Source organism: Polyodon spathula, chromosome 19 (assembly GCF_017654505.1).
Source record: "Polyodon spathula isolate WHYD16114869_AA chromosome 19, ASM1765450v1, whole genome shotgun sequence".
Taxonomy (NCBI): Eukaryota; Metazoa; Chordata; class Actinopteri; order Acipenseriformes; family Polyodontidae; genus Polyodon; species Polyodon spathula.
Genome location: NC_054552.1, coordinates 27,238,608 through 27,257,052, shown reverse-complemented (window position 1 = coordinate 27,257,052; position 18,445 = coordinate 27,238,608). Strand labels below are relative to the sequence as shown.

General features: G+C 36.0%; 1 protein-coding gene across 2 annotated transcripts; it reads left to right on the top strand.

Moving 5' to 3' along the window:
* Positions 1 to 132: 132 nt before the first annotated feature.
* LOC121294925 (AP-4 complex subunit epsilon-1-like) lies at positions 133 to 15,178 on the top strand. 2 transcript variants are annotated; one of them, XM_041219133.1, is made up of 21 exons: positions 133 to 374; positions 657 to 728; positions 1,310 to 1,433; positions 1,562 to 1,635; positions 1,727 to 1,848; positions 2,226 to 2,385; positions 2,822 to 2,988; positions 3,279 to 3,352; positions 4,147 to 4,269; positions 4,817 to 4,926; positions 5,354 to 5,493; positions 5,812 to 5,924; positions 6,790 to 6,908; positions 7,296 to 7,598; positions 8,076 to 8,187; positions 10,184 to 10,322; positions 10,793 to 11,051; positions 11,440 to 12,021; positions 12,256 to 12,446; positions 13,102 to 13,262; positions 13,888 to 15,178. In XM_041219133.1, exons 1-21 carry the CDS (start codon positions 234 to 236, stop codon positions 14,046 to 14,048), a joined length of 3,447 nt encoding a protein of 1,148 aa, XP_041075067.1. In that variant the 5' UTR covers positions 133 to 233; the 3' UTR covers positions 14,049 to 15,178. The 2 variants fall into 2 exon arrangements, with proteins under 2 accessions (XP_041075067.1, XP_041075068.1); XM_041219134.1 differs by having other exon boundaries at positions 312 to 387.
* The last annotated feature ends 3,267 nt before the right edge of the window (positions 15,179 to 18,445 follow it).

Here is an 18,445-nt window from a genome sequence, read left to right as displayed (position 1 = left end):
CCCACGTGTAGCGCGTCCTGATGCCCTCTAGTGCTCATCACATGATACAGCCGATAGCACTGTAAGCGCAATGTTATTTTCAGACAGATTTAATAAAGTTTTCATTTCAAACTAAGAGGAAGTGACCTCTTTGAATATGGCGTTCAGCGGCGTATGATGACAAGATTCTATATTTTGTGTTTATCAATATTAGCTGCTTTCCGGAGAATTTGTTTGAATGTCACGGAGTTGAAATGAGTGATGTTGTTGAAAGGACACTAACTGCCCTTCCGAATCTCCTGTCGCTGGATTCGCAGCCCGGGACAGGGAAACTTCCTGTCACTTCACAATTAGGAAATCTTATCCGGAATATTACAGAACTGACATCTAGACATGTAAGCTACCTGCGTGAGTTTTCGTTTGAATTTGTCATTTTGTTAAACGATACATAGCGAACAATTCTTATGAAAGAATGTTAAATTCGGATATTATAACCCATTTAGTTGTGCCATGGAAGAACAGCTATGACCACACGTTTTGCATCACCAGTCACATGTTGAATTACATACCGCGTTATAGTTTGCCATATACTTAACAAAAACAGACACAGTTTGAAAAATGACATTTCGAAATCTAATATGTGCGTGTGTCTAATTATTGTGCTCATTTTATTTTAGGATGAAGAAAAACTAATAAAGAAGGAACTAGCTGCAATTAAAGAACATGTTTCTTCTCCTAACACGACATTGGTAAGATCATGGTTTATCCACCCATCCATTCTGTTTTAGATTTTCAAATGGGCTGTCCAAATTGTACATGTGTGTGTTCTTTAATAAGAAATAGTTTGAAACATTGTTTTCAACAATAATCTATTTGACTTCAACCTCTTATGTATAGATGTTTAATTAATGTAAGACAATCTGATACATTTTAAGAAACCAAGGCACAGTAGTCTTTATAACTTTTTACTTTCCTCTACTTAAAATATTTCTGACATAAAAACACAGGTTAAGGCACAGGGATTAAAATAAGACTTCTATTGCATAGCAGTTTCATCCATTCCAGGTATTATTAGAAGCTTGAACAATCTCAGGTGTGTCTTATTAAACCCATAGTATTGTAAAACTTGGAACAGATCAAAGTGCTATACAATATGAATCTTATTTCCATCCCTGATGCGTCATACTCTACTATATATATATATTTTTTTGTTGCCAGATGGCATCTGCTAGATATAAAAAAGTAGTGTCAGCGAAAGGATATTTTTGTACTATTGTACTAAGTGATGTATTTCTGACAAAAAATGTTGACACAATGTTATTTATTTCAGAGACAGATGAAAGAAGTTATGGTGAGAATGATCTATTGTGAAATGTTGGGATATGAAGCTTCCTTTGGCTATATACACGCCATTAAACTTGCTCAGCAGGGGAGTCTCTTGGAAAAAAGAGTTGGTATGTTATTTTACACACTTACATTTCTCATGACAGGACCGTCTTAGTAGATAAACGTTATTTTATACTTAATAGTATTCGCTTACTGGTAACTAAATGCAAAAAGAGTAACTTGTGTTTCTTGACAGGCTATCTGGCTGTTTCTTTGTTTTTAAATGAAAGTCATGAGCTACTACTTCTCCTTGTGAACACAGTATTAAAGGTATAGTAAGAAAGATATAGTCAAACTATTTGGAACATCAATGTTTTATTTTTATTAATTTTTTTTTTTTTTTTTTCCCGTTTTGTTTTAGGATTTGCAAAGTACCAACCTTATTTATGTTTGCATGGCATTAACTGTTGCCAGTCAGATTTTTCCAAAAGACATGATCCCAGCAGTTCTCCCACTAGTAGAGGACAAGCTCCAGCATTCAAAGTATGATTTTTTAAATTATTATTATTGGAATACGATATATGTTAAAAGGGAAAAAAGGATGACCAAAAACAAACTGAAATTAAACATTGACTTTGCTTGTTGTGAGGTGTGCTTGTGATTCAAAACTATAAAACTGTGGCATCTTTCTAAGCTATTCCAATAAACATTGAGGTCTTTTTTAATCATCTTAAGACTGTGGATCTTAATACCAAAATCAGATATGTATGCCCTTTTGCTGGCTGTCATTCCATTGTTTGTTAAGAAGAGACTTTGTGGAAAATGAAAGATGGATATCTTTCTTTCTGTTTTAGTTTTTTATATAGTATTTTATAGTTGTTTTTTATTTATTTTTATTTTATTTTTATATTTATCTTCAGAGAAATAATCAGAAGGAAGGCAGTTCTTGCACTGTACAAGTTTTACCTGATTGCTCCTAATCAGGTCCAGCACATACATGACAAGTTTCGAAAAGCACTGTGCGATAAGGACCCTGATGTCATGGCTGCTTCGTTGCACATTTACGGACAAATGATCCAGGTTGGTTCAGGTGAAACTCAGCATTAGTGCTCTAAACAGTTTTAAAAACGTTGGTCAGACAAAGGTCAGATTCATATATAAAATAGATTTTAGTATTTGAAGAGTCATTTAATGCGTAGTGATTAGTTAGAAGGCATTGCAATAAATGTCCTCTAAACCATTGCAAAACAATCAAAAAAGATCCTGGAAGTTATTTAACTCTGCATATTTTATCTTTTAAGTTAAAAAAAAACATGTGGGAATTGCTGCTACTAAATCTGTACATTTCTTCCCAGATTTTATATTTGGAAACAATAAAATAACATGGATCTATTTGGTGTGTGCTTATATAAAAACTAGAGTTTTGAACCCTGTAAACTTGTTAAAATTGATCTTGATATCTGTGTTGACTAGGATAAGCACTTATTTTGACCTATTCATTATCTTGTTGTTTCAGGAAAACCCAGAAGGCTATAAAGATTTGACAGAAAGCTTTGTAACTATTCTAAAACAAGTTGTAGGAGGAAAACTCCCTGTGGACTTCAATTACCACAGTGTACCAGCACCATGGTTACAGATTCAACTGCTTAGAATTCTGGCATTACTAGGGAAAGACGATCAAAGGTAACTCACTTTTTAAAGTAGCATACTGAATTTTGTTTCTATCTTTAGAATTAATTTTGAGATACAATAGGTATTTTGAGCACTGATGATTCAAAGCTAAAAAATGTTGAGTTTTGAATATTTTATATTTCATGTAAGTTGAAGTCAACATTTTCTTTATAGATGATATGAAATGGATGTTGGAAATACCAAAACCAAAAGCCATATGGAAACCACCAAGAATTCAACATACTGACAGTGGATACTTTTAATGAAGGGACGTGTAACAGGTTTTTCTTCTTGGTTTACAGTACAAGTGAACTCATGTCTGATGTTTTGGTTGAATCTATAAGAAGAGCAGAAATTAGTCACAACATGACGTATGGTAGGTGTGAAGCAGGAGGGGATGTGTGAATTTCTTCCTTTACAATACTGTAAGCTATTAAAGGGATATGTAATGCAAATGAATATATAATCATTTAAATAGAAAACATGTTAACTAAAGCTTTTGAGGCATTTTCAGCCTCTCCTTGAGCAATATAAGGTATATAAACCATTAAAACAAATTAACATTGTATTGGAGCTCTCTTCCGTCGCTCTTTGTGTGACGTCCTGTCGTTGATTCGCTCTATAGTTACACGTAGTATTCTATTGAGTGGATATCCCGTTCCTATATTATGTAGCCATTGTTTTGTTATGGCCCTTTGTTGGTTTAAAGGCTTAGGCACACAAAAGTACTTTTTGTTACTGTTTTTCCTAACTCACCTGCCGGCGTTCTCTGGTGTGGGTGGCTGTCAACGATATGACATGACAGCGACGCCAGAAAGGTTCCAATATGGCGGTGGCCTGCATTTCCAGCTAACCCAAAAATTGGTGCAGCAAGATGCATTTGTTATGTATACAGAGCATTTAGAGAGCCTTGTTATTTTCAATACAGTTCCCCTTCAAGCTATAATACCCCCTAACAGGGATAGCGCTTGTACTTGGATACAGACCATGGCTTACATTTTTTTAGCTAACCTCTAACCCTATTGTAATGAAAGATGGGAAGAGAAACAGCATTCTAGGTTGCAGTGTTCTGGCCTGTGTGTGGAATGATGAAAGTTATGTGTGTGTTTCATGTCTTTGGCACAGTTTGTATATGTATTACATACCTTGTTTTATTTGATTGTTTTTCAGCTATATTATTTGAGTGTGTGAAGACTGTCTATACAATTTACCCCAAATCAGATTTACTGGAGAAAGCGGCAAAATGTATTGGGAAGTTTATTTTGTCACCCAAAATTAACCTTAAGTACCTAGGTAAGGAGTGTGTTTGTGTTGAAATGTTTAGATAAGTTATATGGCTTGACTATTTATTATATATTAGTTTTTCAAAGCATGAGAATCTTGGGGTGTATGGAGGTGTCTGTCTATATTATCTTGATACTATTTTGACACTTAAAATACAGTAGTAAAGATTATTCCATTGACCTAAAGCTTTCGTCCATTCTAAAGTTTACTTTTTCAATTATTTCTTTAAATTATAGTCTGTTGTTAGTTGTATTTTAGTTTAGATATATAAACCTAGGACTCCAGTTCATGTATGCAAATCATTTTACTTTAAGGACTGTTTTTACAGACCAAGATTAGCATTAATCAATGTCCTTTCCTAAACTAATATTAGGCAATTAGATTAGTGGTAGTCAGGGTCTGTGAAACCATCCAGTAATATTTGCTCCTCATTTAAAGCCTAATTTAAAATAGTTCCTTTTAATACATTGTTGATTCTGTTGGGATTCGTGTTTGTTGAAAAATACTGAAACTCATTCTTTGTGTGACTAATAATAATCACCTCTTGTTTTGTTAGGATTAAAAGCACTGACCTATGTAATCCAGCAGGATCCTAACCTAGCTCTTCAGCATCAAATGACAATTATTGAGTGCTTGGATCATTCTGACCCAATTATCAAGCGAGAGGTAAAACATGTTTTTTGTTTTCCCTTAAATGTTTGCACAACATGTGTATGCTCATTTAAGATTTCAGGTGACAGTGCTTGAGAGTGAAGAAAATAATGTGTAGGTGAAGTACAGGCAGGAACATTGTAAATATGTATCTCACATGTCTGTTGCACTGATTACATAGAGATAATACCTTATCAAGACAATATTAGTATACATGAGTAAATGGAGTACTGTACAAATACTGTAAACAGTATTTAATTACTAGATTTTATTAGAATATACCTATTGGCTGATACAGTACTTCACTCCTCTGAAGCTGTTTGTGTGTCAGGGTTGTTTCTGTGTTCCATGCTGTTGATGTGACACTTCTGTGGCATGTTTGAGATTATTTTATAATCATTTTGATGAATTATTGTTATCAAATCTTTTCTTTTCTTTGCAGACACTGGAGCTGCTGTATCGAATAACCAATGGCCAGAATGTGACGGTCATTGTGGAAAAGATGCTTGATTTTCTAAGGCAAAGTAAAGACGAATACACAACTATTGACCTGGCTGGAAAAGTTGCAGAGCTAGCTGAGAAATATCCTTTCGCTGACAGTAAATAAACAGAGAGCTCCTAATGTATCCCGAGATCAAATATACAAACAAGAAACCTAAAGATAAGTATTGTACTTGCCAACAGTTATAAAAACTAGAACAGTAAGTGGATGATTCATCCTACAGTACATGAACAACAGATAATATAATTTGTACTTGATTAATAAAACTTGTATGCGATTTGTCATAATGGCTTTATATAATTTAGAATAATAGATTACAAAAAAATGCTTCTTCATTATTAATAAGTAACTGCAATTTAGAAAAAAAAAGCCACCGTTTTTCCTATCAGTGTTTGTACGTATGCCCCAGACAACGAGTGGTTCATCCAGACCATGAACACTGTGCTTTCAGTGGGAGGTGACGTGATGCAACCCGATATCCCCAACAACTTCCTGAGGCTACTTGCGGAAGGTTAGTGCTGCATTTAAAAAGACCAAAAAGTCATAGTACAGGACAAGCGTACAGTGGCGGTTGGGGCGTAGGAATATTACTACAGTTTTTTGTAAAGGATGTGCTTGATAAACAGAAATGCACAATATCCTGAAAACCTGAGACTGGGGCTGTACTTTGTGTCAGTGGCTCATTTGCTGGCAGAAATTTGAAATGGTTCACGTCAATTTTCTGCTTGTATTCAGTCTGTCGATACCACAGCAGATAATATAGGATGTCTGTGTTTTCGGCCATGAATGAAATTGATGTTGTCAGTAACAACTGCCTTGTGACGCTGGTCCCCCAGCAATTTTATCTTTAGCTTGTAGTCATAAACAAGAAGCATGCATATGTTATGCTTCAATGGTAATTGTGTTTCATTAAGGTGGATGTGCAGTTAATAATACTAACTGAACTTGTAACCTCTTTTAACCTTGTTTGTGTGATTTTCTGTTATGAAGATGCAGCACTTTGCTGATGTACAGTCGTTTACCACAGTCATTCACTGTACACTATTATTCATACTGTACTGACTCCATACCATGAGATACATATGTTTTATTACCATATTAACTATAAGTGGACATATTGCTATTGTACACCAAAGAATGTAAGCAAACCCAAGTGACTTGCTTGTTTTCATATTCATATCTTTGCTTTACTTGCACTGCTACAACAGCCAAGTGTTGTTGCTTAATGTACTTCCCAGGGAACATCTAGTGCCTTTTCATTTTCAGTTGTCTTACTATTTGGTTAAATGTGATTCTCACAAGTGTTCTTGTCACTGATTATTTAGGCTGTGTTTAGGCTCAGTTTAGTAAATATGTATACTTTGTTTTTCCTCCAGGTTTTGAAAATGAAGCTGAAGACCATCAATTAAGGCTGCATGCCGTGAACTCCTATCTTTCACTTCTACAGAAAGACAATGTTCATTTTCCCCAGCGTTTTCTACAGGTTATAAGCTGGGTAAGGAGCATGGCTTTTTCTCCCTCTTAATTACAGCCATGATCCTGGTCCAAAGTATTCCACACAGTCTGAATTTGGACTTTTATCATAGTGTTAGCTACATGAAAGCTTATCCCAGTTATCCACATACAACATCTGTTTTCACTCAACCTTCACCCAGTACAAAGAGATTTGCTTTGTTTCTCCAGAGCAACAGAAAATATATAACTTGCTTTAATCTTTTCAGGGAATGCTAAAAAATAAATCTGATAACAGTTGTGTTGGCTGCTATGGAAAATGGGTTTGACTGAAGCCAAATGTCTGCACATTTTTAAATTAAAAGTAAAGTGCATTGTTTATTGTTATATTGCTTATTTTTCCATTTAAATGCAATTGTGTCTTCCCCAGGTTCTAGGAGAGTATTTTTTTCTTAAAGCAGACACCAAGCCAGAAGTGGTGCTTGATAAACTAGGAAGATTGCTTGATCAAAGCTCTGTCACTTCTGAAACTAAAGGCTGGATCATGGCTGCAATCACAAAGATTTCGTCTCATACAGTGTGTCCAAACACAGTGGCTGAAATAGCACAGAAATACAGCACATGTCTGGATACAGTTCTGAGACAACATGCCTTTGAGCTGAAGCATCTGAATGAGGACCGAGATCTCATCAGAAGAGTTTTACCACTGGATGCTAGTTGTGAAGATATAGAGGTACAGTAATACATTTCTTGGTTCATAATAAAATGGTTTTATGAAGTATTTTCTGATATAATCCATATGTATTAGCAGCTGTCAAAAAAAGGATTATTAACTAAACATATTCATATGATACAAAATAATATTGAAAAAGGCGTAAGTAATGTAAGATTTTGTGATCACAATTTCTAAATATATCCAACTAGGTTAAAAGCATGGATTCACATTTATATTGCACCCCCAAAGTCAGATTACAGTCTAGTGTGTATAATCTCTAGCGGGTTATGTCAAGAGTTTATCCAACCACACAGGGCATGGATCATTTGAGCTGGTCAGTTAGCAGAGGAGCAGCAAGGGATGGTGTAACAGATTTTCAAACCACTGAAGATGTTATTGCTGTAAGAGGTTGTTTACTGAACCGTTTGGCCATTACACTTCAGAATATATTGGTTTTTTTTGTGGTAATCACACCCGTTGTTTTTATTTATTTAGGTGGACACTTCACTGTCTTTTCTGGATGGATTTGTGGCTGATGCTTTGGGTCGCGGTGCTGCTCCTTATAAACCTCACCATCAAAGACAAGAGGACCTCTCACAGGAGAAAGGTGACTAACAGCTGGTGTGAAATTATCACTGTGCACTTTCCAGAACTCCCTGTACTTAAAAAATCTGTAAAACAGTTACAACACACTGTGCTGAAGAGTGAAGTAATCTATTCCTGTCCCTGTTGGTGGAGCAGCTTTTACCTTAATGTACTCTGTTGTTTCTAAGGTTACAGGCAACTCAATACACCACCTGCATCAGAGTCGCCCTCTCATCAGCTTTTCTGTCTATTTCACATTGTAAACCCTTTTGACAAACTTGAAGGCAATGGCTGCTGGCAGCAAGTTATTTCCATTTTCTCTGCTTCAGCATGTTTCCAGTTTTCACATTGAAAAATCAGTTCTGTGCGCTAGACGTGTTGAAAACAGTTGGCAATGTGTGTCAATGTGGTGTTATATAACTTAGTGTTCAGGAAGTGTGAATCCTTTTTTTTTTATAGTGAATAAAGTTGTAGTCAGACACAAAAACAGAAAGTTCTCAATAAAAATCTCCAATATTGTTTTTTTAAATAATAGTTTATTATTATTATTATTATTATTATTATTATTATTATATTATTATTATTATTATTATTATTATTATTATTATAACACCTGACAGCAGTATCTTGAAAGAAAAGGTTGTACACAGCAATTTAGTTTGTCAGGTTAATTTGCTGGAACAAATGCTAGCTGCTATCACATGGTTTATCCCAAGTTTATAAAAAGCACCACTAATAAGCGCCACATTGATTCCACCTCCCCAGCATCAGAAAAGCTCCTCTTCAAGGGCTTGACTGATAATACAAAATACTGTACTTTTGGCGCTTCTACTGCTTATTGACATGTTTTAGAAAGGGTAGTATTTTTTGTGAACATCAGTTCCTATTTTACTGATACAACCAATGGAAATCTGTTCTGTTTTAGCTTCAAAATATTTTTGTCTGGGAGAAAAGAACCAAAATATAGCAGGGAGAATGTGCCTAATGGAAATGTGATGCAGTGTATGTATTTTGTAAGTAATCTTGGAGTTACTTAAGGAGTCTCTAAGATATTGAGTTCACTGCACACCAAAAGAAGCAAGGTTAACCCGAAGCCAATTGAGAGTTGAACCAACATAGTGTGGCTCAAAATATTAGAATGTACATAGAAAACATAAAAACACAATTAATGCAAAAGTGCAAAAAACAAGGCGAAGCATTGCAATGAAATTTTTCACATGTAAAAGGAATTATTTTTCAAAACAGTGTTCTATGGATATTAATTGGTCTGTGACAACCCCAAATAACCTTATTTGACAAAAGACTGCAAGGATATAAGTGATACAATACATGTGTTCTGTACAAGGTATGCAGAGCTAACCTTTACATTTTCAAAGGTTATATAACATGTTCCCATTGTATCCTTTAGTTTTGAGTACACAGCGCCATCGTGTGTTAGGAATGGGACATAGGCTGGCTCTGCTCAAAAGGCGGTACTTACCAGTAACTTTAAGGAGGTGATACAGTTCAAACTGCCTGTCTGGAAAAAAAAAAAAAAAACTGCTTCCGTTAGGGCAGACATTTTCCTTTGCCTTTTCTGTTAGATATTTTAATTTTCAGTCTGTTTATTTAGCAGACATTTGGAGACCTCTACATAAATCAATTTGTGGCTTATGGCATTTTGGAAGAAAACTAGAAAAAACACGCCTTGAAGTGTACTGTCAAGCCAAATGTAACAGAATATCTCTGAGAGCCAACCATTGGTTTCTGTTAATGCCTATGCTCATTTCAAGATCAAATGTGCAAGTTCAATGCCATTAAAAACATGTATTGTTGTTGTTGTTGTTGTTGTTGTTGTTGTTGTTACTACATAATCCTGGTACTGTTGTAAATCTTCGTTCCTGAATGGTGTAAATTAGCAGGTTGCAGACACTTTCCAGTATAGATAATACTTTAAATACTGTAAATTTAACCGGTGAGGAGGGTTCGGGTAGGATAGCAAATTTCTCATCATGCTTTTTCCTTGTGTTATATTCTAGCCCTGCATTTTGAGCCCTATGGACTGTCCTTACCTGTCAGCCTGTCATCTTGCATCATCACTAGGAGACAGTCTCCTACAGGCCTCTCGCTAAGCTCTGGACTGTCGGGGAACAACACAGAAATGGGGCCAAAAGAAGGGTACGTTCTCTCTGCTTTCTGTTACCGAGCCAGGCATTGCAGATATCTTTTAAAGGTGCATATGCCAGGTTTTTCAAGGCTAAACCAAAGGGACTGATCTTCACCATCTGACATTTAGCACTGATGGAAAGAATATCCTCTTTTTAATCTCTGACTGCTGAATGTCTTCTAGTTTTTTTTTTTTATTACATTAACCCTTTAGAGGATATTCATTTGTCTTTAAATGTACTTTATTTTGTGACGAAGTAGAATCACACATTCACAAATCTAGATTTTCTTTGTTGTGTTTTGTTAGTCAGTGAACCTTGACTCGGCATATTTTTTTGCATCGTATGGATTTAAAATAAACAAGGCAAAGAACTGTGATTTCCAGTCATTGCTCGATTAATCAATAAAATGTACCTGCTTTGAGGCACCAATTTGTTTTCATAGCAAAGATTGAAACTGAAATCGATTCTCTTCTTTTCCAGATCAAACAGCCTTAAGCTTGAAGGTGTGAGGAATGTGTGGGGTACAGAGGGCTACCTGCCTCAGAAGGAAACCACAGCGGAAGGCACCTTGCAGGTCTTATCCAGTCATGAGGGACCCAGCACCCAAGAGAGTGCTGTGGAGAATGCATCGCTGCAGCCGGACCTGGCATCTCCAAACATACCAGAGGAAGACCAGGAAAAGCAGCAGCTGGCATCATCACTCTTCGTAGGACTGGGATCACACAACACCATCTGCCTGGTGAATTACTGCTCTTTTGTTTTTCTGTCTATAGACATAATTAACTGTTCAGTGTGGAGTGAGTGGAAGCAATTATTGTATTCTTATTACTTTCTTTTTGAAAATGTGGCCAAGCCACAATTTAACCCGTAATGAAAAGAGCTTTGGGGCCAAACTAATTTTTTTCCATGTAAATTGTTATTTGTCAGTCCTGTCTTGTAAGCTCATATGGACAATGCTTCCATTAGTGTTTTTCATATGTGTTCTAGACACAAGGAAGCTTTTTTGTACCTATAATTCTAATGTGCATCTATTTCTCTTATCCACATCTAATAATATTTACAGTAAAATGTTTAATAGTTTCATATGGGAGGTCTACAAAAAAATAAACTATTTATTTCCTACACAGATGGGAAAGTCTGAAAACACTTCACAAAGGTTCAGAAGGAAAACAAACAAAATACAAGAATCTTCAAATGCCAGTGAGAAATTCTCAGATTCCTCTATTTCTTCCCGGAGTACAGTAGAGAGCCTTATGGATAATAACATTTTGGAAAACACTAACAGTGAGCAAGAAACAGAACTGATAACGCTAAAACAGTCATCAAGCAAAGCTTCTGAATTTCAGGACTCCACACAACCTGATGGTTTATTGTCTGGGGGAGAGCAGGAGAAGCTGGATATGCCTTCAGATCCCTCAGGGCTGGCTCCTTCATTGTTTACAGGTGGCGACATGGTAATCTTACAGCCCTCCTGCGCTGCTGCCAAAAACAAACAACCTCCAGCTACCAGGCCCCCTCCTTCTCTCCCAACAGAACTATCTCAGCTGGCTTATTCAGGAGTTCAAGGACTTTGTTCTAATGAAAGTATAGCTGTTTCAGCCTGTAAAATTTACAAAAATGACTCTGTAGTATTAGTTGTTTTTATAACAAATCAAAGCACCTCAGCCATTAAAGACATTATGGTTAGATTTGCACCTAAGAAACTGAAGGTAAGATACCTCATTCACAATGTACTGGGTCCAAAGGGGCTGTTTGTGTACCCAAAGTGTATACAGATCTCTTCTAACATTGTATATGGACACATTTATGTCAGTAAAAATATGCATATTCTTAAATCGCCACTATTTAGATCAATTGATTTGACCAGACTGTATTTTAGAGATTTGGTTCATTGAAAGTGGTTTGTGAGATGCCAATAGCCCCTCTTCCACAATGTCTTGCAGGTTTCTGAAAGCACAAGCCATGGGTTTCCATTGCTTGAAGGCCAAAATACAGCAAACTGTCAGTGCTCTGTCTTGATGGAGAAGCCCTGTGCAGAAGGAGCACTTGTTGGCAGCGTCGCTTACCAGACAGAATCTGAGAAATCATCAGAACTACAATTTTCACTCGCCTTTGCATTGGCAGATTTTATCAGGTGCAGTACTGTTCGCATTGACTTATAAGCAGGTGTAATTACCATGAAGTTCTTTGTGCTGTGACCAGCAGGAAGCACTGCAGTGTAATCAGTAAAACTTTGCAAGGAGAAAAACATTTTGACACTAGAGGGCATCATTTGATGAAGATGCTTCTATAATTTGACCTGTAAGATTCCTGGCCTTGAAAGTGAGGCACTTAAGACATGTCTCAGAATACATAATGGCAAAGCTAGCCTACCATAAAGCTTAACTGACATCTGAACCTATTCTCTTAATTAAAAACAGTCTGCAGTCATGACAATGCCTCTGGCTAGAAAGCTTCATCAGCAGTAATGCCTTTTGGATGGGGAAATGCACTGCTTGAGGGAAAAAGAAAGTAATAAACCTGAAGCACTGCACTGAAACAAACTGGCTTTAAAATGGGTTAATCATTATGCAGTTATTGCAAGATGTTGTATATTTTACTTAATGATAGTTTACATATTTTCATTTTTTCTTGTTTTTCAAAAATCTGTCAGTGTCCTCTTTATTTTATTTTTTTCCAAAGTGTCTTTATTTTTGGTGGGTAGAATAGGTAGTTCCTAAGCTCCATTTGGAAAGTGTGGTGATCACAGTTCAGAATTACTGAGTACCGTGTTCTGTTTTGACACACAGGCCCCTGACAATATCCACAGAAGAGTATGGCAAGCTTTGGCTGGCCTTCTCCAACGATGTGAAGCAGAATCTCAAGTTATTGTCAGATGCAAAGGATCCTCTTACTGCAACACTGAATGCTTTGAAGGAAACATTACAGCTTCATATTGTTGACATTATAGGTAGGTATTGTTCATTTTACTCTTCAGTTCAGTGGGACACTGTACTGTGCTTTCTAGTGTTAAACAATCAATCGGAGCATGTGAACGATCAGTTAGTTACAATTTTCATATGATATGAAATTGTAGTAATAGCTGCAAGGTCAGTGAAATGCAGTAACATTAATCTCCAAAATACCACGTATGCCAATTGTTTTAGTAAATACATTCATACGTTTTTTGCAAACTAGAGAGATTTTACTAAAGTGCTGTTTTTTTGTATTTAGAATTTATTATATAATTATTTAATTCATGCAGGTTTGGTTTATCATCCAACAAAAAAAAAAATAGAAAAATCAATCTTTTCCAGCTAATGTGTTCAAGTATTTTTTAAACGTCTTTGCAAACTCAGCCTCCTAATGTATAATACATTCTATGTTCCAGGAACTGAGTTAAACCTTTCCAAGAAAACAAATGTGCAATGTCAGGCATAACAATAGACCTCTGGCTTATCCACCACTATTTCAATTTTGACTTTACTATTAGTCTAATGTAATTGGCTTATCAGTGTATGTGTGTGCGTGTTTTTAATTCAATGAATGAGTTTGGATAAAAGCAGTTCTAGTGTACATTTAATGTTTTTCAACAGGCATGGAAGGTATAGTAGCATGTCAGCTGCTTCCAGCCACCCCCTGTCTGCTGCATTGCCGAATCAACGCTGGAATGTTGGCTGTGTGGCTCCGATCCCCTTCACCTGACCTCCCTGACTGTTTACTGTATTGCTGCCAAAAGGCCATACAGGAATTGTGATTGAAATTGAGAATGTGTCTTTTTGTGTGCAATATTTGTTATGTATTGTATTATATATTAGTGTGTGTGTGTGTGTGTGTGTGTGTGTGTGTGTGTGTGTGTGTAAATCATATCTAAGGTGACCAGGGGGGGCAGTTTGGGACAGTTCAGGCTTTTCAACTCACAACCCAGTGCATTTTGGGACATTGTACCTGTCTCAGATACCATTCTTTCCTTTAAGAGAAGCTGGACTGCGCTTACCCGAATGCACTCGGTTGAGTTGAAAAGCCTGAACTGTCCCAAACTTTCCCACTGAACACAGAGCCATATGGTCACCTTACTCGTATCTCATTGTAATTGTCAAATAATATGGATAAACCATTAAAGTGACGTGTGAGGTACATCTTCATACCCGATTTCAATCTGTTATGGTTTACTTATGTACCATATGTGATCTTAAATATTAAAATCGATTTTTTTCATCACGCCCCCCCATATATTAAATTAACCTGACATTTTAAGTATTCTGCTGCAGTTTTAAAATAGAATTTCATATGTTTTCCTTTTTTTTTCTTTTTTTTTTTTTTTTTTTTTAAAGCATTTTTTTTTGTAATTTTTTTTTTAATATGCATTCTATGTCACTCAGGGAAAGCAGTGGGTAGAATGGGAGTCTAGTTCATAGTCAGAGAGAAGCATTGGACTGTGGGGATACCTATGTGTCTTGTCTCTGTGTAGTTGGCTCCAGCTCCACTACTGAAGTAGTAAGTGCTCCATCTATAGGGTGCAATGTGACTTGATTGACGCAAACCCCAGGACACACTTGTACAGTTAGACCCTGTAATGAGTTGTATTGACACCAAACCTAAATCTCATTGAGCATATCTGGGATGTTTTCAAAAGAAGGGTAAACTGAAGATCACCCATGATGGCAAGTTACTGTATGTGCCGTGCAGAAACTATGCACTCATGATATGATAGTATGCCGTAGTGTCAGACAGCAGCTACTCTAAATTAAGCATATACTGTCTCATACCATACCAAAGATCACAATGAGGCAGTACAGCATGTTGCTTGAGTAGAGAAAACGATTAAGAATAATACACCCTGATCACCCATTATTAGTTCCCAGAACCATATATATATATATATATATATATATATATATATATATATATATATATATATATATATATATATATATATATATATATAAAATAGTACGATAAGCATGAATATTATATAATTAAGAAATATTGCTTATGTGTGTTACAAACAAGTGTATACACATGTATGGCTTTCTAACAGGCTTTGAGCCAACAGTCCACTCTTTCTGCATGCACATTTGTCAAGCAAAAGTTAAGTATGTAGTTTTGCCATTTTCTTGCACTTATAAGGAACAAAAGTACAGTATATACATTCTGAATATATTCAAAAGTTTTCACGTTAACCATAAACGTGTTGTTTATGTTAATATATTACTTGTAGATTTTCAAGTGTGCTGTTTTAAATTCACAGATTTTCTTATGATATTATTTTACCTATCATTTTTATCTGCAACTGAATAAGTGAAAAATGTTTGCATGGGGCAGTGAACTGACTTGATTGTTATGAAGAGACTTGTTTTGTTATCAGGCTTCATTTTAACTTTGCTAATTTGAAGTTTCCCTTATAATTTCAGTTATTTAAAGCCATCAGTGCAAGTGCTTAATAAGTCCCAGCTTTCTAGACTGAAAAAGAAAATGTTTCAAGTTTCCATGTGATTAAAAGTGAAGAGATTCTTGCTTTGACAAAGTACCATAAATATAGTTCAGAGGGGTTTAATACCTGTTTAAGCAGCTTGATCACAAGCCTTGTATCTTAAGATAACATGTGCTTGCACTGATTGAATATTACTGACAAGACACCATAATATATATGTTTTTGTTATGTCTCGTTAATGCTAAGATGTTGCTGAGATAAAGACATTATTGTGTATGTGCTCATAACTACTGAAGTCAAATGTATGATACCCCAAAAATGAAATCTTGTAAGTGAAGTATTACTGGGATGTTTTACTGATATTTTGGTACAAGTGAAAATGTCATCAGTTTTTTTTACACATAGCCTTACTGGTTGGAACATTATTTTTTTCTGAATATGCATTTACATATATTCACATATGCCTTGAAAGTAGAAAACATTTTACATGGCATGGGTGACAAAAGTTGAACTAAGTATGTATTCCAACACTAGTCTTAAAGGTAACCAAAAGCCTTATGTTTATAAAACATGATGGGGTGTTAACTTGTGCCTGTGGTACAGATGATCAATTTACTAACTGATGCCTGTCATGCAGTTCTAATTATTTCAGAATGTAATAAATATGGTATGCTTAATAAAATCGTCTTTTCATTGTAATCTGCTGTAAACCGTTTACATGTATTATATATTATTTTATATTCTGTACAGAGTGGCAATTTCAACAGAAAATTAAACAGAACACAAAGTCCTAGTCACAAAGCTTTAAATCATGAATGAAATAACCTGCTGTATTAAAACAATAGCAGAATACGTAACTTAGTGTAACCGTTGGGGAGGGGGGGGGACGAGACGGGACACTGCTGTACAGTGCCTAATGTTGAACAGCCTCCTCGTTAGCCAGACCACACGAGGGCAGCACCAGTTGTTTTTTAGTACATAGTGCAGTCCTTAGAGCTGCTGTCTATGACAGGACACATTTTGAGTGCTACAGGCCTGGCAATAAATACATGACATGTTCAGCCACTTTGAATATTTGTACTAAAGGATTTATCTTTTGTATATAATAACCGTGTTGGAGGTTAAAGCATCAGGAGACTAATGAGTGTCCTGCATCATGTACCGACACTAAGAATATCCATCCAAGTAAACAGTAGACAGTTATTTGAGCCACTTTGACTCATTGAAGCAACCAGGAGAATTCTTGAAACAGTTGTCGATGAATGCTAAAAATGGTCGGTCCATACATTACAGTATATTATTATTATTGCCTAAATAGTCAGCAGTGTGAATTATATCACCAGAAAGCAGACCTTGCTGACCAGTGTGCTTAGTTTTCTTTGAACTATTTCACTGCATTTGTCCTTGCAGCAGTAGGAGGTTGTGATAACATCTCAGAAAGATTATTTATTTATGATGGTAACATAAAGAAAGTTAAAGCTAATATTTTCAACATAAGGTTTTAAGGAAACAGTATTTTAAAATGCATGGGACAAACTTGTAACTGCATAGGTGATTTCAGACAATATACTTATAGTGTCAACAACCGCCTCCCACACACACACACACACACACACACGCACAAATCATTTCATTGAGACCAATTTCAGAGGCCAACATTTCTAGTGATGAATAAAAAAAGAAAAGAACAAAATCAGATGTGTTTGCTCATATAAGGCCTACATGAACAGTCTGGAAACTTAAACACTAATTGGAAGTGCTACTGGGGCTAAGGCGTCTGTCTCATTTAACTGATATGTACAACACTGGGGATTCACCCTGGATTACATTAAACACATATTCATTATCTAGGGATTCTCATTGGGCTTACAATGCTCTAGCTGTGGATTATACAGGTCCATTAAATCAATTCCCCAGCAAGCATGCATTCCTGTGAATTGTTAGCACGAGTTGAAGTCAACGGGGTTAGCTTTTTGTAACAAAACATCAGCACAAATTGCCTAATTACACAAACAACTATTTTGTTTAGTTAAAATATTGACCACACGTGTATGTGAATTGCAATGCATTACCTGCTATTCCTGCCCTGTTGTGTTCCTGTTGAATTAATGTATTTGACTGAGTGGCACTATCTTTCCAAGCAAATATATTAGGCATTTACTTGCACATTTATTGGTTACTGCTCTGTGTCATCTCTGACTTTTGCAGCGTTTTAATGTTTGTTTCAGTTTAAGTGTTGCTGTTGCTTTAAGGCACGTGGCTCAGTTTAGATTACAGGTGGAAAAATGAATAGCTATCACGTCATAATACATCTGTGCTGTGTAAACTGGTTTGCAGGTGTTGTTTGTTCTACTTTTGTGTCTGTTTTAGATGTATTAGTTCACATATTTGTATCATGAAATCCTTGCCAGGCTTGGCTTTTTAAAAAGTCCACAGTGTATTTCGTCATCTAGAGGAGGAAGCAATAATAGCCAACAAAGCCTCCGTTTTCCTGTGCTTCAAAAGAGAAAGACACCAACTGGAGACCACCAGAAACAGGTGCGTTAACTGAATACAATTATTTTGTTAGCGTTTAACTAGCTGCAGCTGTGTTTGACGCAGCAATTGTGTCATGTGAGGGATTACGGGTGGATTTAGTTGATGGGAAGATTGATGTAAATCGGTCATGCGTTTGACAAATTGACAATTTGTTTTTGATGCACAGTTGCTTTGGTGTAAAA